Source organism: Coloeus monedula (genome assembly GCF_965178545.1).
Source record: "Coloeus monedula genome assembly, chromosome: 15".
In the NCBI taxonomy this organism is placed as follows: Eukaryota; Metazoa; Chordata; class Aves; order Passeriformes; family Corvidae; genus Coloeus; species Coloeus monedula.
This window is the reverse complement of record NC_138795.1, coordinates 11,300,553-11,320,832: the sequence shown is the minus strand read 5'-3', so window position 1 is coordinate 11,320,832 and position 20,280 is coordinate 11,300,553. Positions and strand designations below refer to the sequence as shown.

The 20,280-nt window shown below is 43.4% G+C and overlaps 2 protein-coding genes across 3 annotated transcripts in view; one reads left to right on the top strand and one right to left on the bottom strand.

The window, feature by feature from the left end:
- Nucleotides 1-6,531, top strand: part of SEPTIN8 (septin 8) — a gene marked incomplete at its 3' end in the record, with an annotated part of 34,571 nt that extends 28,040 nt beyond the window's left edge. Inside the window, exons 9-10 of one of the 2 annotated variants that reach the window (XM_082291778.1) lie at nt 20-210; nt 6,477-6,531. In XM_082291778.1, coding sequence (XP_082147904.1) covers nt 20-210; nt 6,477-6,531 — 246 coding nt within the window. Of the gene's footprint in view, nt 1-19; nt 215-6,476 lie in introns of those variants that run through there. The other variant, XM_082291779.1, reaches the window with a different exon arrangement.
- Nucleotides 6,532-12,380: 5,849 nt separating this feature from the next.
- Nucleotides 12,381-18,959, bottom strand: CCNI2 (cyclin I family member 2; the record flags this gene model as incomplete). The annotated part of the gene is given in 7 exon segments (XM_082291438.1): nt 12,381-12,656; nt 13,504-13,734; nt 14,749-14,889; nt 16,038-16,103; nt 17,450-17,473; nt 17,475-17,585; nt 18,846-18,959. Coding segments are annotated over 7 exon segments (963 nt in total).
- Nucleotides 18,960-20,280: the final 1,321 nt, after the last annotated feature.

Here is a 20,280-nt window from a genome sequence, read left to right as displayed (position 1 = left end):
AGGGTCTGTCTCCTACCAGCTCCATGAGAAGTTTGAGCACTTAAAAAGGATACACCAGGAAGAGAGAAGGAAGGTGGAGGAGAAGAGGAGGGAGCTGGAGGAAGAGATGAATGCCTTCAACAGGCGGAAAGTCGCAGTGGAAACCTTGCAGTCCCAATCCTTGCAGGCTACCTCACAGCAGCCACTGAAGAAGGACAAAGACAAGAAAAAGTAAGTGTCTGAACTGGAGTCTTCCTCCTCTGCCACTGGAAAGCTGAGAGTCTGCTCAGATGCTTTAATGTTTGGTCAGTTGTTCAGAGAGCATACAGAAAAAGGGATTTTGGAATCCTAATTCCCATCCTTCTGATTCTTTGCTTAAAGCAGAGGAGAGATGAGCCCCTCCTGTGCCTGAGCACTGTCCAGAGAAGCCTGGGCAGCTGCAGGTGGGAGGGATTTGCAATTTGGTGCCATTCTCTAAAGGCTGATGGTCCCATGGGATTCACTCTTGCCTCTGTGACAGCCAACTCAGGTTGTGAAATGGGGCTCCAAGGCACAGTTCTAATTACAAGAAAATTCTTTTTGTCTAAAGGCAGAGTTATCTTAACTTGCTGCACATTAATTGACATTGCTGAAGCCACCAGGAGCAAGCGTATGTAAATATTGCTGTTTCAGCCACCTGACTGTGTAATGATAGACCAGGAATGGGACAAAGAAGTTTTGTCACCTGTGTTTTTAACACCCCAAATTGAGGGGTTATCCTACTTCCAGTTCAAGACAGTCTCTAAGGAACAGTGGCTAGAGAGCAAAATAAGGAGCACTGTCATGCAAACTGGTAATTCTGCTATTGTGGCATTTTTTGTTACTTCCCCTTGCATGAAGGAGCTCAAGAGTCAGAACTGCATTCTATCTAACCCAGAGCAGGCTGGTGGCAAGCCTCTTAATGATGGCAAGAAAAAAAGACCATGAAGAGTAGCAACACCCGAGTTTGTGCTTGACAGCACAGCATTCAGCTTCACACTGCTGATGAGATATTGTGGTCTGTCATTTCCCTGCTGTGAACTGCAGCACCAGAGGAGCTCATTCTGTGTACTGACATCCTAAAAATTTGTTTTTTCCTGTGGAAGATAATGGGGTAGATTATTTGAGTATTTCTTTGGAATGTAAATGTATTGGTGCTAAAACCAAAGCACTCCCTTGTGCAGACTGCTCGACATACTCTGGGGCATAGCCCACCTCACACACAGAGTCCAAATGGCTTGTAAAATACCTTGCTGAAAATATGGTTTAATCTGAATTAGAAGCTGAATCCTAGGGCATTCTTGGGCCCAGGACTGCTTTGGGGAAGGTGAGCACAATGGTAACTTGTGCAAGGGATGCTGGTGGCAGGGATGGACTGTGAGCATGGGCCAAGAAATGCTGCAGCTTCCCCTCTGCTCCTTCTGGCTGCAGCAGAAAAAGTTTTCCTGCACTTTGCTGGGTTTAGCCCACCTTCAGATGTGAGTCTGGACCTTTCCTCTTCTGGGCAGTGATAGAAACAAGCTGTGGTCAGGAGCAAGACTGGGGGGGCAGGTCAGTGGTGTGCAAAGGTCTGAGTGGCACCCACAGCTCTGCATGGTGAGGGACCCCACATGGTGCTGGGGGGACTCTAGCTCTGAAGCACAGCTAGAGGAGGTGCACCCATCACCAGGATGGTTTTGGATTAGGGTTTTTTTATTGTTCTTTTCAAACCTGTGAGCTAGCTCAAAATATGGGGTTTTGGGATTTCTGCTCAAGTAAAATGTTTTGGAGAGCTAGTTGAACTCTTTATCATCCCTGGTTCAAGACAGTGTTCTTAGTAGCTTTGATAAGTAAAAAATGGTGATGGAAGAATTGCAGAAGTTGGGGGAAAGAGAAGTGGTTTTGGTGCTGAGCAGGCTGTGCCAGGCTGCTCTCACCTGAAGTCTTCAGCTGCCCCAGCAGTTTGTCCTCCTCCTCCTTTTTTTGTTTTAACATATTTCGCTACACTTTGCTTTTGTTTGATTTTCATAACTTTAATCCATGCTTTTTTATGTTTTGTTTCTTTCAGTTAATGACACACAGGCTTTCAGGCCAAGAGTGGACTTGGTGCTTTCATGTGTTAAGTTGCTTGAGTTTCCCACCCTGTGACCCTTCTCATAACATTGTGTGAGTGGACCAAAGTGAAGGAGAAAATGAGCATCTCCAGTGGTTGCAGTGTTCCATCCTGCTGTTTTCTTTTCAGAATTATCGGGAGGTTTGCAGGAAGTAACCTTACATGTACATTTTGTTAAACAAAGCCAACTAATCCCTCAAGTAAGATGTTTTGTTCTAAACCCAGTGATTGAGCAGCTGTGTATGAAGTGACTGTAACTGAACTCATCTTACCCACCAGCTAAATAATTGCTTTCTACTTTTTTTTTTTTTTTTTTAAATTGGCCAAGGTGACTGCTGGAGGTTCATCGACCTCCACTGTACATGCACAGTGAGAGGAGTGGCCTGAAGAATGCTGAAATGTTTATTTTTCTAACAAAATTCTCAAATAAGTTTTTAGAATGAGTAGAAAAACACAACACTTAGGCTTTCTGCAGGAATCTTAGTCAGAGTAACCCTCATTCCAGTAGTTCTATATTTAATCCTGAATTACTCTAAACACTTTCTACATCATTTATAATATATATATATATATATATATATAAGGAAAGAGCGTGGTTAATAAAATTAATGGGACAATGTTTTGAATTTTCTTTACTGCTAAAGTAGAACATTTATAGAGAGGTTTTTCATAAGAGTTTGTTGTATAAAGTGGAACTACAGGATTTGTGTAACATTTCAATTGTCACTTACCAATGTATTTGCTGTTGTGGAAACTATTTAAGCCAACATCTTTACTTTTACTCTTTAACCTTAAACCTAATATGTGCCTAATAAGGAGAATCCCCTGCTCTTGAGCTGTGCACTGTATTTATGCTGACGGGTTCTGTTCCTCTTAGAAGGTGCTTCTTTTGACAACTCCTCAGGCCTAGAAATCACAGCCTTCTTTTCCTGGGCAACTCAGCTTAGAAGACTAAGTAGGATCAATATTAATTTTTTCCACTCAAACCATTTTGTGAGTAGGCAGGGCAATAACTGAACAGAGAGTTACTGGCTATGTTGTCATGGAAAAATAGTTGGACCCAATTCCATCCATCCATCAGATCCTAGGCTAAATGAAAGGAAATATTTTATATTAGCCCTCACATAGTATCTTTAGAGTTTATAAAAACACTGGCTGGCTAAGTGTTAGTTGTGAGTGTGTGCATTTTTATTTAGTTATTAATGTTACAGGATTTTTCTGTTATGTTTTTTGTTAAAGACTTGTCTTTAAGTTGTCAGGAAATTCCTGATGTGCCGTGCAGAGGGAGATGAAGGGCCTGGGTCTGAGCTGTTGCAGGGCAGTATTTTGCTGGATTCTGAGGTTCTTTAAATCTCATATCCCATTAAAGCAGCTTTTTTTTCCCCCCTTTCTAAATACATGCTCAGGTGTTCGACTGTGTTTTCTTATGGACACTGGCCTCTTTTGTCGATATACTGACCGTGTTACTTGATGCTTGTTGAAAAGAACCTCACAAAGATCTCATCGGTACCTTTTAGAATAGGCTTTTGTTGAAAGAATAAAAATTCAGCACTTGTTGGGAATCTGCTGAAAGCTGGACATTTAATTTTTAAGGCTATGCCTCCAGGTTAGATGTATTTTAAAGAGTAACTATTGAAAATTAGGAGGGTTAGTGTTGTTTTCTCAAACATGTACAAGGAACCCAACCTTCTGTTACATGCAAGAAGACAATTCCGCCTCACCTCTGACTGCAGACCAATCATGAAGCAAATTATTTGTTATTAATCTTCCGCTAATGAGAGAGACTGTAGTGCACTAATTGCCTGAGAAAGCAATGCTCTTTGGTTCATTGTTTTGCTTCTCAAGGCCAATGCTGGGATAAAACAGTAACTGGTGGTACTGGTATGCACCCAGCTGCCTCACCAATGTGTTCCCAATCAATAGTTCTCTCCTGATCTCATGCTGCAGCCAGCAAGATCTATGCAAATGATTTCCTTCTGCCCTGGCTCATCAGAGATCAATTCTTTTTTTCCTAGAGTAACAGGTAGTTAAGAAAAATTATTACAACAAAGAGTAAAAATCTTCAAATCCATGGGCATTGTGGAAAAATTTACAGCATTTTCTGAAGAAGACATTCAGAATGTATGTGACAGTATTTTAATGATGATGATTATTATATTACTTTGACTTTATGTTGTGACAGACATCCATTGTCCTTGTAGTTGCTTGTTCAACATCATAATCTCCCCGAGGGGACTCAGTCATATTTTTTTCCTGAGTTTTTGTCTTTTCCTTTTGGCTGAGACAAGATTTAAGTATTGTGGTATATAGGGTAGTTCTGTATCTTATTTTTATTTAACAAATTACAAATACGTTGTGATGCTAATCTCACCCAGTCTGAAGACTTACATCTTGTAGGCTAGAAAAAGTGAAAGAAAAACCCTTCAGAAATGATTGAAACCATTCAGTTACACACCTTTCAGCTGTTTTATACATTCATCTGCAAAAGATTGGTATTAGTGGTAAAAACTATCCAGTTTTTTATCATTTAAACATTTGCCATCCTGTATGTTGTCTGCTTTCTAATTTAAATTGTGTTTTGTGGGTCTCTGAGGGGGGCGTCATGTGTGGCTGTGGTGGCTGCCCCAGGGGTGAAGATGGGGGGGGATGTTTTGGAGCCATGGAGGCACCTTGGGGCCCTGCCTGGGGGACACATCCTTCTGGGATGTGCTGCATCCCTTTGCTTTGTCATTCCCAGCGTGTTGGGGGTTTGTGGTTTGGTGTTTTTACTTCCTTTTCTTTCCACTCTGTACTTTTTTTCTTTTATTAAATCTCACATGTATTTTGAGGTTTTGTGGTGTCGTTTATTTAATGGTGCATTATTTTCTGTGCAATCTAGTAATTTTCTGTATTATCTGTCAAAATAATAGTGTGTCATGATTGCAAGCTTACCAGTTACAGTCTGTCTTATGACTATTGGGAACATTTAAAAATATAATTAGCTGATTAATTGACAACTAGCTAATCATAGAGTGTGCAGAAATGTACTTCCTATGTAATCTGGGGAGAAATTCTAAGATATTAATCCAAAAGCCATCTGTGTTTGGGCAGAATGACTTTGAGGCTTGTTGGTACATCTCCTTTGTGAGATGTACCAGCAGCTTTGCTGAAAGAGGTGATTTAAAGGTAGGATGAAAAGGGAGCAGAGGTGGAGAGGTTTCCTGGTGATGCATCCAAAGCTGTGTGTCTTGTCTGGAGAAGAACATTATACACTTAGGTCAAGGCCAACAAAAGAGCACAGTTTTAGTTTGGGGCTCTGCTTTCAGAGAGCTGCTGAAGCTTTACCCAAAGATTTGTTCTCAGTGTCTGTTCTCTGGGCCATTGCTGTGTACCAAGTTATATTCACTCAGCTTTGGGTCCTTCTGGGGTTTATTTGGTATTGGACTGAGATCAGTGCTGCACTTCAGACACAGCCAATGTGAAGTTTGGCTGATGCACAGTGTTTACTGTAGCAGTGCTTCTGGTGGGAGGTTTTTCTGCAGCCCCAGCTTGAAGAACAAAACCAGGCTGGTGATCCTGGCTGCCTCTGAGAGCTTTTTAGGAATATGCATCTGGAAATCTTTTAGGCATAACCTTTAGTAGGGAATTAGTAGTTGATAACAAGTGGTTTGTATGAAATGTTTACATCCTTTTCTGTCCCAATACGTTTTAAAGCCAAATCTAGGAGACCAGAGAGGAGCACATGCATTCAGGTACATCGGAGTTCAGGGAATCGAAAGTGGTGGAGTAGCTGTTCCTTTTAAAGATGAGTGACCTGGTGATTCAGATGATGTGTGTTGGCAAGTGTCTTTCCAGAGGAGCTGTGTTAAGGGTATTCATTAATATTTGTGCAAAGCTCCTAGAGATGCTTTGAGGAGAAGGAGAAATGCACAGGTTTGTTAGAGAAGCAGCTCAGCAATGAGGTAGGTGCTGCCCAGGCTTTGCAGTTCCAGAGCCGAAGGCCAGTGGCCAAGGCCCGGGAACATGGTGGTACTTTCTTTCAGGAGACAGCCCAAACCCAACCTTGTCCTCAGGTGTTCCATTGGGAGAAGTGTGCAGCTGTGAGGGATGGAATGAGGCAAGGACTGTGCAAAGCCACTGCTCCAGCTGTGTGTGCTGGTTGGCTGCTCCTGCAGGTCTCCATCACCTGGGATTTCTCATGTTCCATCAGCAGTCTTTTCTCATTAAAATTTTAAATCAATCCTCTGATTACCAGTTCCAAACAAGATGTTGGCAGCTATGAGAGCTTATCCAAGTTGCAATGGTTTAAACTCAAATGTCTGTACAATAGATTTGACCTTTCATGCTGTCTTTACTTAATGTAAATAACTGAAACTTAAACACTGATTCTCTTTTGTTCTTTCTATAGCTTTTTTAGTCTTCCCAGTGCGTACTCCATAACAACAGGAAGATATGTTAATTAGAAGATTTATTGAGGCCAAAACATCTCATGCAGAAGAAATTAATTGGTACTTACACCTTTAAGCTTGCAATATATTGCATAGAAGAGAATATGTAGCAAGGACTAAAATTCACCATGTCTTTTGATGGGGAAAATTTTGCTTAATCAGGTTTCTTGGTAAAGTTATATCCAAGATACTTGCCAGAAGGTAAACTGCTAATTCAGGCTGCTGCATGGCTGGCGCTAAAACCAGAATGTTAATTTTGGGACTTTTACCCCAAAGGAGTTAACACTGACTGACTCCAGAGTGAAGAGGGACAAACCTGGGTTAGTGTGAGGAGCTTTGAGCTTTGCTGCTTGAACTGCCACAGTAACAGAGTCCTGCAGGTCCTCTCCAGTCTGGTTTTGGGTTGTAACTGGGGAACCTGGTGTCCTTAACCTGTCATCCCTAGTCTGACATCCCTAATCTTTCAGCTGGATTCTCACCTTTCATAGCAATAATTCTTCTGTGCAGCTTGCTTCTGTATACTTATGGGTTTTATAACCAAAATGCCCCAACCTTCATCTCTTTAGTTTTCTGAGGGCTGCACATGGTGCCTCACACCGTAACTCCTTCCCCAGAGCTCCCTGCCCACCTCCCACCTGCTGCTTCAGATAACTCTGCCTGGCCAGTCGAGTCTCTACTCATCCTGCTGGGATGTGATGGGTGAGAAGGGAACCATTTTAAAGTACAACTAAATGTTATCTATTAATGGAGGGGAAATAGTTTAAAACGGGAGACTCGGTGTTCCTGGTGTGAGTTCAGTGTTTGTAACAGACTGACTTCCCCTGACAAAAATACTTCTTTTAAAAAAAGGAAAGGGGAAAAACAAAGTGTGATGTCTGTGCCACCGGTAACTTCACACAGGAACAGGGAGAGGCCCCAGTTTCTTTGTTTTAAAGAACCTTGTAAATGAATCTCGGGAATGATCTGTACCAAAGTTGGGTTTAATAAAAACAAAACTGACTTGTTTAACAAACATCTGTTAAAACCATGGTTTGTACACCAGGTGTAACCAGAACAATGTCCTCTGTCTAAATTCCCAACCTTCTGTGATCCCAGTTTCCCCTTGTTAACTCTGTTGCCATGTGATTAAAGTGTCATGTCCCCTGTGCACCCCTATGTCTTGGCAGTTGCTGTCCCCAGTCTCCCTCCCTTTTTCCAGGCTGCTGCTTTCCCCACTGCCCTGGTGCTGGGAGGGTAGGAGTGGCCAAAAGCCAGTCCTTGGCAGGAGGTTTAAAGGAAGTCTCACCCTGTGCCCCTACCTTGTGCTGGGTGGTGTGACTGCAGTGGGACAAAGGTTGAGAACAGGGAGTGGGTGGATGTGACAGGAGCCCTCTGAGGCTTCTGCCGAGGACATTTTGTCTCTGTAACCCCCCAAGAGATGGAGAGGCTGGTGTAGAGGTGCTAACTGCCCCAGGCACTGAGTGCCTGTCCCTAGGATGTGTGGTACGTGACAGTCTGAACCCTCTGGATGCCCTTAGCATAAATTAGAACTAGGAAATAGATTGCAGCTGTAACAGGTATGTGGCCTGAAAAGGACTAAACTGGGCAGGTAGAGAAGCTGTGGAGACTCCTGCCACTTGCAGGCATTAGGGATGAAACCCCATGACAAACATGTTCATCCCATGTTCTTCATCCCTGCCTGTTCCTGCTGCCTCAGTGGGCAGGGATGAGGCACCACTTGTGTCAGGAGAAGTGGGACCAGGTGGGAAGCACCAGGGTCTGACACAGCTGTGTCTTGCAGGCCAATGAATTCAGAGTTAGGAGGGCTCTGTCTGTCTCCATGTCTGTGATGCCCTGCACAGAATGGGGGAAAGCTGAGGCTGTGTCTGACCATCAGGCTGAGCTATGAAACAGCCTTTGCTGCTGCTTTGATGACTGTTTTAAACTTGCTTGTGTTCCCTTTTGAGGCCAGCCACTCTAATTCCTTTGGCAAAGCTTTCATCCCGCTTATAGCTTTTGTCAAGTTAGATTCCCAGCTGGATAGGTTAATTGGGAATAGAAGTTTTTTGTTCTTTTTCCAAATTGCTTGGAAGATTTGATTAAGTTCAGTTTGTTGTGACCATAGTTGGGTCACCAGGGAGATTCCAGTTGCATGCCTTGCTGAGGAGGAATGGAAAGGGGCTCTGAGACCTGCTGGAAGTTAATGCATCTCTCCATCTCAGTGCACTTTTCTGTCTTCCTAAAGAATTGAACTGTAAGTACTGTTCAAATTGAATTAACACTAAAGTTAATTAGCAGGAGAAAAAACCCAGCAACTTTATAGATGCAGCCCCACAAATGAGGTATAACTATTGCATTACTCTTCCCTTTGCAGTTTTCTTGTCTCTTGATCAATTCTCTGACCACAGGAGTTCCTTTAATTGTGCAGCTGTGTAAATGAACTCTTCTCCTAGGTCATCACCTACCCTCCATAAGTAGTGACACCACGTCAGGTTTATTGTCAGAAACACCCCAGTGAGTGCTGCCTTGAAATGGGGACGCTCTATCCTCACCTGTAATGGTGCCTGGGCGACTGCATGAGAGGTGACATGGTTCCTTTTGGTGGGGGTTATGAATGGGGGACATTGTGGTGGGTGGAAGGATCTGAAATGCTTTGCTGTTTCCGTAGGTGGCTTAAAACAGCCACAGAAAACAGTTCAGTGGGTGCTTACCATAGGGGATTTTAGGTTTAATTGCAGCTTTGTTTACAAGGTAGTGGTAGCTTCAGGCATCTGGAAATCTGGCCTGAATTGAGGCAACAAGAAGAGGAGTCTGGGTTTGAGAGGTGTACCTCACCTGGGCCATGAACCCCAAGGGAAGGGACCTTACTAGGTCAGAGCTCTTTGAAAATACTGTATGAGCATTCTCTGTAATTTTCCTGGGAGTGAATATTCCCCAAAACAAGAATCCTCACAGAGCTAGCCATAACCACATGAGACCTGTGCCAGCACTCACTGAATCTGGCACATTTTCACCAGTAACTGGTGTGTAGCAAATGGAATCCACAGTGGTGAGTTGAGCTGCAGTTGGAATAAACTTGTGTTTACTATAAATAAACAGATGAGATGTCATCCTCTCTGAAACTGGCTGGGCAAAATAATTGTTCCTGTCACTGCTGTGTGTGGGGAGTATTCATCTTGTCACTCATTACTTGTCCAGGCAGGGAGGGGAAAGGTATTAAAGCTTCCAACTCTGTTCTGCAAGAAAAAAAAAGAGATTTGGTGCTGTTCTCACTATCCAAAAAGTGCTTTCTGTAACAAGAATGGTCCTGTGCAAGAGCAGCTCCTTCCTGTAGCTGGCAGCTCGTCCTTTGGGGTAGGAAGCTCCATTCTGCGTGATGGCAGGAATGCAAAGGTAAGTGACATTTTTAACCAGTTGGAGCCAAGACAAAAGTACTTGTTTGTCAATGGTAACTACAGTGCTGGAATAGGTGTGTGGGAGGGAGCTGTGGTGCCAGAGAAGCAGCAGTGTGTCCTGGGAGTGCAGGTAGCCTCCAAGTGAACTGTTCTCATCCCAGTGTGGCATCTTGCACTCTGATTGGGAACACGGAGCCCTGATGGGCCTTCCAGCACTGCCTTTATCTTTTAGAATTAACTCCTGTTAGTGTATACTTTTCAGTGCTGATCATAGAGATCTGCAGGGATTTTGAAAAGCAAGTTTGTTCATGGGTGTTAACACATCGTCCAGCTTATAGGCAAGAACTATATACATAGGCTCAAAGCTGTGGGGAAAACATGAGGTTATGATTATTGTGGTGTAAAGATACAGCATGTTAATTACTGCATGTACAACTTTTCTGCTGGCATTTCCACAGGTAAACGCAGCTGGTGACAATGCTTGAGATAGGGCAAATGGATGGGAGGGAAGCAGAGCCCATCACACAGCTCAGTTTTCTGCAGGGATCAGTGTGGGCATCACCTTTCAGCTGGGCTATTCCAGGGCCACAGAGAACAGGCAGACCAAGCTTATGTTTTATTTAGTGGAAACTGTAAAATACAACTCGCCTCCTCCCAAAAGCCAGGCAGTCAAGTCACAGCTTGTGAGAGAAAAGGAAGGTACTGCTCAGAAGGAGGGAAGAGCCCTACCATTAAATGAAAACCTCCCCTGTGATAGAATGAATAAATACCATGTCCCAAGCATGCTGCTGCCTGGCCCCCAAGTATGTGGGGACCTCACAAACCTCATCTAGTCTAACCCAGCCCCAAGTCCTGCTCCTGCAGCACCCCCGGCCTGGTCAGAGCCCCTCCTCAGCACAGCATCCACAGCTTGAGATAGCTTTGATCTGATTCATGGGAATTCTGTGGGTTTCACTGCAGGTTCAAGTCATGTCTGCTCACACATGCTATTTGCACTAAGTCTCCAATACTGGATGTTACTGGAACACTTGGGCATTTCGTGGTTTAAAGAGCAGCATGGCTTTCTCCCTGCACACACAGAGCTCGCTGTGTTCTCAGAACCCAATCTGGCAAATTTAACACTTGAGAAAGTGTGAGCAGCTGCTCAGCACATCAGTCCTGCAAGGCTGGCATTCAGGAATTCCTCTCCTACAAGATAAGACAATGAGGAAGGGGGGACAAGGCCAGAAACTTTCTTCTTGCACTGATGAGCTCTGCTGTTACATAGCATGAGGGTCTCCTTGCTCCTATCCTGTCTCTGTCTCAAAGTTATTTTTCCCATGTCATTACATGAGAGACCTGCTCAGTATTTAGCCTGTGCCAGTCCATATGAAACCCCCTCCTGTTTGTGACAGGATGGCAGGTGTGGTGCTGTTACCCATCCCATACTGGCTGGATTATACCTTCAAGATAGGGTAACAATCACCTAAAAATGCCTATTGTTTAAAGCAAAACCCCCACAAATTTTAAAAGGATGTGTGAGGCTGGTTTTTAAAAGTGTAAGAGTGGTTTAATCTGACCTTTGTGAAACCACTTTGCTATGAAGATTAAGCAGTTTGTAAGAAATAATGTGGTTGTAGTGGTGGAGGGGAAATAAAGGCATTTTGTGTTGTCTAGTCTGGTAAGACAGCATAAATGTTAAAAACCCTGAGCAGCACATGCTGGTTGGTAAGAGCCCAAGGCAACGGTGATTGTAGACAAGAAGTGATTTCCCACATTTCATAGGAACTGTGATTGAGTTTGTAATGGTTTAACCAGGAAGAACCACAGATCCCAGACCCCTGGATTACAAGGTAAGGCCTTAAGGAAAACTGGAAGTTTGATTCAGGCTTTTCACTGGTGAATCAAAATGATGCTTGGCTCCATCTGAGAGCTCTTGCAGAGGCAGCAGTGGGGGCTGCCCATTCCTCGACAGCAGCTCCTGTTCAGGCTCCCATGGACCGAGACAGATTAGCTCTAATGAGAGAACAATGGTGTGAGCTGGATGAAAGGCTCAATCTGTCAAACTTCATCATGGCTATTTTAAAAATAAACTCTGAGGCATTTGGTTCTCCATGCAGTCTGTAGCTGCCTGCCAGCTGGATCCCTGGGTTGAAGGACTATGACCAAGTCCCTTCTCTCCCCAGCTTTCTGTCTTTACATAATGTTAAAACTGAGGGGTAGCACACACTGCCTGGGGAGGACATAAAAAATAGACTGATAATACCAACTGTCTTTATCCTCTGAGAAGCACAGTGACACTTTTCCCCTGTTGTTTTGGCTGTTCTGTTTGCTGGGACCTGCTGGTTCTGCAGGTGCTGCTTCCAAGGCAATAATTTTCCACTAGTCCTTTTTGGGTGGCTGTAAGGGAGGGCAGGGGCAGCTCAGTTGAGGGCATGAGCCTCCTCTGTTCATCCTCCCAGCACTTACTTCCTCATCCTCACTGTGCAGGTGTCTGAATCCATCACAGCCTCAGTGGGCATTCTTCAGTCTCAATGGTTTGATCAGGAATTTGGGCTGTGTAGTAGGTGTGAAAGGTGCTGAAACAGGCTGGCTTACAGCGACCCTCAACCTCCCTTCATGGGAACTCTTCCATTCAGAAGGGTGATGGCAAGGTAGCCTTGCCTTGGGATGGCCCTGCGCAGTTTGGCTGATGGGATAGAAAATATAAACAGCATTGGGTGGCTGCAAGCACATTAACTCTTGATCCACAAGCTCTTTGCAGTGGATTAATTCAGTGCTGTTCACCTGTAAAGAAAGATGCAGGTTTATTGTAAGTTCTGGATAAATGACTCTCTTGTCTGGCCACTGCTCCTGTCACTTTTAAATTAGGGGGAGGGCGGGGACAGGCTGCATACTTCAGTAGATGCATAGCGGCAATATGCTGTTGATCCTGATGGAAAACATTTACCCAGGAGTTCCTGGTAACTACTTCTGTAACTACTACTACTCCTTCTACTACACAGAAGGCAGGCAAGTGCTTCCTCTTTCCAGGAAACACAGGCAGCAGGGACAGCAGGAGGCCAGGTTATTTCAGACAAATTCAAGACCTTAAATGGGTGGATGGCAAGCTGACATCCTGGGTCTTTAGCCCTGTAAGTGTGCTGTCTTAAAAGGCATGTGTTTTATGAAACTGGGGGAAAGCGTTAAAAAAAAAGGAAGGAAGAAAAAAATAGAGCTTGTCTTGAATCATTAGAAGTCAAACTGATTATATTTTAAGAGCAATGTGACTGTACTTACAAGTTTTCTTAATGTTCAGTGGGAGGCTGAGGAAACTGGGCAGATTTCTAGGTGCTCTCAGACTCTCCCATCATGAGAGAATTCCTCCTGGCTCAGGATGCAGGGAGCTATCTGTGGCCAAGAATTTGGAACCCTCCCTTCCCTGCCAAAGGGATGTCCTTCTTCCCAGTCCCACACCTGAACTGCATTTTTGTTCCATTTTGTTAGCACTAGCAAGGTCTGCAGCAAAGGCAGAACCAGGACACAAGTCTCAGGAGCTGCTGAAGTGCAATATTGGCTGTAAATACACATAGCTTTATTCATTTATCATGTCCTGCCTTCAGGATTTGTGACCAAAGGCCATTTTGCTTCCTACCTGTGCTTTTTTTAGCAGATCAATAATAACAGGAAACCAACCAGGAGTTTGCCTCTCCAGCTCCAAGGTGATGATCACCAAAGCCAACGTGGAGCCCTTAAACTGCACGAGTTGGTGGCAGGCCATACAGTGCTGCAGCTGCTTGGTCAAGAGTGCAACGTGGAGTGAAGGATTCCTCTGAGGCAGTCTGGGTGGGAGATGGGGCCAGCTGGACATCACCATGGTGTGGAACTGCAGAGAAGATAAAGTGTACATATATATATATATACACACACACATATATATATATATGAAAAGAAAAGCAGAGGTTAGTGAAGTTTATATGTTTTCATGTCATCACCCAGAAGTACAGATGAATTTCATATCAGGAAACTTGAAGGCTTCCCCCACCTTTTTCTTTGTGTTTTGTGTTCGTACTTGCCAATCATTGAACTGTTTTTTTGAGCTGATAATGAATGTATGAGGCCTGTGTTTCCTAACAATTTCTGAGGCTTCTACATTATCCAGATTGCTGTCCAGGAGATTCAGTTCAGGACAGCAGCTCCAAATCCAGTAAAACCAGTAATACTGCACTCTGAATTTACTGAGGAAACAAGCACCTACAAAAGGCAGTTTTCACAATCAGCAGGTTTGCACATAACCTTAAAAGAAAGGATCCAGGATGTGTTCATATCACATGAATTTTGCCTTACTAGCACATGATCGTTTCTTGAAGACAAAGTTTAATTGTTTATATTAAATGCTTAGTAACTGCAATGTGAACTAAGTGCCAGATCAGGGTAGTCTCATTGCATAAATGAATAATTAGTGGGATGAAAAGGAAAATGGTTTAAGAAAAAACCTGTGTGTGAAATGTAGCAAAACTCTGACAGCTTTCTATGTACAGTACTAATAGAAGGGAAATAGTTAGAAATATTTTTGCAGCCTGTATTTAAAAAAAATAAAGAAGGCATATGGTTGTGCATTATGAGAATCTTTTTAATGTCCATTCAGTTGTCCTTTAAAGACATGAGTAATTTTTTTGGAGCAATATAGGTTTTAAATAGTAGAAAATTAAAAAAATAAATTTAAAAAGAAAATTACTCTAATATTCTTTAAAAGACTTGCAGATAGGTAGAAATGGGTAGTTTGCCAAGCATCTTCGGAAGGATGTATGGGTGTGTGTGTGCACATCTGTGTTTTTTAGTCTTGTTTGATAAGGAGTTGTTCTTTAAAGAAAAAAAATTTGCAAAATGTAGTGCTTACAATGTTTAAGAAATCCATTGGTGTTGCTGTGTAAAGATCCCACTGAAGCTTATCCAGTATAATTTTTTCCATTCTCAAGATCTCAGCTGGAAAGTGTTTACACCTGCTTTGCACTGCTAATATCTGCACCGATGGTATTACCTGTAAAAAAATTTTTAAAAATTAAAAAAAAAAAAAACAAAAAAAAAAATAAAGAAACCAACGTCCTGCACTGCTGCGTGTGCTTCTCTATATTGTGAAGGGATCTAGCAAGTTTAAACAAATTTATGTTAAGGAGAATGCTCATCCAGGAGACTTTGTTCCTAGGTACCTCCCATCCTAAGTGAAGAGTGGTCTCGGCTCACCCCAGGGCAGCTGCTGCAGACCCAGCCCACAGCAAGAATGATGCCCTGAGCCCCCTGGGTCACTGTGATCCTCCCCAGTGTGGCATCAGTGATGCACCTTCCCTGCTACCATTAGTTTTGCTCAGAGGAAGCCTCCTGTCAGCCAGTTTTACAGGGCCTGCTGTGGTTGCCTTGTTTCGTGTGGTCATTGACTCAGCTTCTCCTTTGTAGTGGAGAGGAAAAGAACAATAACCTCAGTGTAAGGCCACCTAAGAAAGGCTGTGAAGAACATTTCACTACAGCAGTGGCTGTTTGAAGAGATGTGTATGTCTGACTCCAGCTCCTGGGTTTCTTCTTCTTTTGCAAAGCATAAGGAAGAAAAGAAGAGGAATGCAATCTGAAATGCTTTTGGCTACTGCTTGTAAATGCCTACAGAAGTCTATCACTGCATTTCTGCTGTGTAATTACACATTATCCTGTGAAATTTCTCACTGGCTGCTGACTTTACTTGCTCATCTTGAGGTGCAGACCTGAGTCAGTTCCTCACTGGGTTCAGAAACCTGTTTTGGCTCCAAGCAAACTCATCTATTTAAAGCTTCCTCTGAAGAACCTCTGCTCTACTCTGTCACACCTGCTGTGCCCTCCCAGGAGCTATAGCATGGGAATTGCAGCCCTCTGATGTACATCTTGACTGTCCCCCCAGACTAAGCTCTACTGTGAGCCATGGATTCTGAAAGAGGAGAGAGGCAGGAGAGAAACACATCCATGACATAAACAAAAACAAGTTCTTCATCTGTAAATGTCACAATTCTTCAGAGCAGCAATGAAACAGGCCTGAAAATGCTACTCTCACCCCTTAAGGACTACTTATGGTAAAAAAATTAACACTTTCCCATTATGTCCAAGTTGTTGAAAGACTTGGAAACATGAACAACTTTTAGTGTGTTTAAAATGAAACATACTGACTTCATTGGTTTTTGCTGCAAGGACAAGGCAGGAAATTGCAATGCACTGCAGAAATTCTAATTGGGCCTGAAGGGAGAAGAAGAAAATGCTGAGTAAAGAAGAGAAAGAGTCTTGGGAGAAATAATTGTCATTCTATGATACATACACAAGTTTCAAACTTTCATTTAGGTTACAGTTGCTTCTGAATTAGTGTAGCTACAGAAGCTGGAAATAGAACAAGGGAATTCAAAGTGAAGCAGAATAAATCCTCTTATAGGTGCCATTTTTATTCATGTATTTCACAATTTTTAGACTATGCAATGTCACAGTATTTACATTGCAATGTTGCTCCTCTTCTCACTTTCAGCTATTGGTTCAGGTTGGACTTCAGGAAGAATTTCTTCATGGAAGGGGTTATTAAACATTGGAACAGGCTGCCTAGGGAGGTGGGGGAGTCACTGTCCCTGGAGGTGTTCAAGAAACTACTGGATGTGGCACTTAATACTATGGTTTAGTTGACAAGGCAGTGATCAGTGAAAGGTTGGACTTGATGATCTTAGAGGCCTTTTCCAACCTTAATGATTCTGTGATTCTATATGCCAGTATCTATTACCGCAGGCCTGGTTCCTACGGTATATCACCGTGTCCCGCAGCCATAGGGAGGAGGAGGAGAGAAGATCCAACAGGCAGGAACTGTGCAGCAAAATTGTTATTTAATTATTTTACAAACACTTTTATAGACCTTTTTCTTCATACTCTAATTGGACAAAGGACCAGCCACCCCTTGGGGGTGATTGGCCAAAATCCTAAAATATCCATTATCAAAATATTTTCTACTATACCATAATCAAGACTTTCCAAGGTTGCAGTGGCTTGGTTGTTTACATTCCCTGCTACCTTTTCTGTGAGAGAGAAAAATCTCTCATGGACTTAGAAAATAACAAGAAAATCCTCACTAACAGCATTTTTGTACCTACAAGTATCAACCTAAATAGAATTGGGAGCTGCAAGGCTCAGCTCAACTCCTACCTTTGCTGTAGCTTCAGTGGCAGAAAAGATCAGCCCCACAGTTTAATTAAAAATAGTAGTTTAAAGGCAAGAATATTAAAAGTGACAATGTGAATAATTTCTGTTTAGCAGAGAAAACCAGATGAGTTCTTTGTACTTACCACAACAGTTGGACTAAGTGCACATAAACAATTCTAATGAGGACTGTATGTCAGTGCAACCTCATCAAACACTCAAGTTCATATGTGTGTGTATATATATATATATGTATATATATTTGCTAAATGGCCTTCCCCAGCAACGACCCTGACTGCTCCCTAAATCTTCTACCAAACACAGTCCCTGCTTTGTCTATAAACTGATTACATGCTCCTTACACTCTCAGTCAGTAATCTATCCAGGGAAAAGCTGACAGAGATCTCTACCTTTACTGATGCCAGCAGCCTATTTGAAGATGCTAGTGGCTAAGGCAAACGTTTCTGGGTAAAACTGGATCTGGGAGCTGATTTCTGCAATCCAGACAACTGCTTTTTTGTAACCCGACAGAGAGATACCTGTGCCCTTAGGGGAATGAAAAGTTAGAAGAAAAATACAGTTAGTGCTTTGATGATTTTGTTAACATATCTCCAAAGGAACACGAAAGTCTTTTTAAGTGCTCTAATTAGCATTTCAGATGGCTGGAGGCTTGAAATGAAGGAAGTTGTCGGTTGTGTCCACGGAGGTGAGGGAATGGGCACATTTTGGATTAGTTTAAAGCACTCGCTCCTGTTGCCCATCCAGTCTGGCTCTAGCTGTGCTTACGCAGGCCTGGTACTGGATTGTACTGGAGCACTGAGTAGGGAAGCACCCAGCCTTCCCAAACAGAGCTCTTATAAACAAGGTCATGAGTGTGCTCGTTACTCCCACCCTGGGAAAACTGAAGCCTCGATGCAGCACATGTTCCACTCACCCAGCCTCAACAGAGAAACTGGAGTCAGGAGCAGGTTTTGATTTACTCTGCAAGAGTTTTAACAGTCCTTGGATTTGCTAACTGTTGGGATCAGAAACAGGTTTGTGACTCCCCAAAGGTACATGGCAAAATGTACTGAGCTTTTTCTTTCTTATATCTTATTTGAAGTTTCATTCAGGTGAGAGGGAGGACCTTGACTGCCATGACAATGGCGCCCAGGAGCCATGGAACACACCTGAACATTGTTGTAGGAGAAGTGAAAGGGCCAAGCAGCTACACAGAACAGACAACACTAACCACCAGCTTGTTTAATATTACTTATCACATTATCTGTTTCACTATTTTGCTTAATTTGGTAGTAAAAATACTTGGTAAAAAGTAGCATTTCTAGACTATTTCAAAAAAGAGACAAGGCTGTCAAGGCACTTCTGTGCATTCTTCCATGGTTCTGATGCACTTACAGAAACAGCCAAGAAAAACTGTTTGAATTGTACAAAGAGGCCATGGAGTCTTGTAGCTTCCTAAGGTAGCTTGGAATGGAATGGAACAGATGGAATTCACAGAATAGCGCTGAACACAATTAGAATGCCAAATTTGTGGTTTTACTGTTGATTGGCTGCTCTTACCTGCTCTACCATATTTCCCAAAACTACTACTGTTCTGACTGAGCCAGAACAAAATGCAAAGTCCCTGTTTAATACAAGACATCAATAAAATGAAAAATGGGACAAATACAGACTCTCCTCCTCCTCCATTCCTTGAGCCTAGTCCATGAGGGTTGACTTTTACATTCCGGTGAGTCAGATGGCATGACCAGCACTGCACCTCTGTAGGGCTCTGTAGAGAATTCCAAAGGGGACAGGGGAGGATACCTTCAGGGTGAGATTCTGGAAAACTGGCACTTTCCAAATCCTGGCCTCTCTGGCTAAGGCATTTTCCAGAAAAAAGGCAAGTTGTGAGCTCTCTATATGTCCAGGACACTTCATGGCAGCTGTTTGAGCCTGTTTCCTGATGGGAGTCACTGACAAAAACAAACAAACAAACACACAAACAAACAAAATTATAAAACAACATCCCAGCTCCTTGTACTAAGTATGATTTCCTCTTTTGATGCCTTTCCAGCACTGAGAACTGAGGAGCAGCCACAGGACTGGTTTGTCTGCAGACAGAGCAATCCTGATATGCATTTTCCCTGGAAGTTCCCGATGAAAGAAAACATGCCAGATGGCTGAACAACACCACAGTCCAGCTTGTTCCCTCCTGGGCTGTGTAATGGCTTGAAAAACCTTGGGTCGAGCAGTCCAGATTACTCCATTTATCCTGTTTCACACGTTTGGCTCTCCCATTTGCAGAGCTATTACATTGCAACCTGTTATCACCTGATTTCTGTTTCTGGCAAATAGAGGTTTATGGTTTCCATACAAAGGCTCAAAGATGACTGTTATTAGGAGGTTTATTCATTCCCAATTAAAACTTTTCTTCAGAGCAGTTTAATCTTTGGAGGTACCACTTTGAAAATCCCACTCTCCAGACCGACTAAGGGGAGTATTTACAGGACATAAACATGTCTGAATCATATCAGTACCAAGTGAGTGAGAACATCCAGCCTGAAACTATTTCAAGGCTTACAGTTTTGTGTCTCTTTAACAACAGAAAAAAGATGTTACTATACATAAAATTCCTGCTTTTCTTTCCAAAGAGTGGTGAATGTGGGCTTCCTCACCGTTTATTTTCTTGAAGCTTACACCATTCTCTCAGCAGTTCCATTAAAAAACTCAAAGTGACACGAATCCTCTGGAAACCGCTCTCCGTTTCTAAAGCTGGAGCTCAGTGATGCTTCCCTGAAAACAGGAACCATATATGACTTTAACTTCGTCTGCCACTGGATGTCAGAGCATCCAAACTCGGACCGTTTCAGCAGAGGGAAAGCTGGAAATTATTTATCTGACCGGTTTGATGCACTGAGAAGTTTACTCTTATGTAGCTGGGAGGGGGGGGGGGGGGTTAATAGTTAAAATCTCGCCCTCTGGCTAGTTTCGACTGTCCCTGAGAACGAGAAGGAGCAGCTCCCGCACCGCCAGCGCTCAGACAGCCCCTTCAGCCCTGCAGAGCGTCCGAGGGATGATGGGGGGCGATGGGGGACCCCGGTCCCGTCCCGTCCCGTCCTGACCGCGTCCTTACCCACCTGGCCGGGGTGCCGGGCAGGGGGGGCACTTGGCGGCGCTCAGGGCGGCTCCGCCGCGGGGCCGGGCTGGGCCGGTGACGCGCCAGCTGCGGGGGGATCTCCCCGGAAGGGCAGCGGGGAGC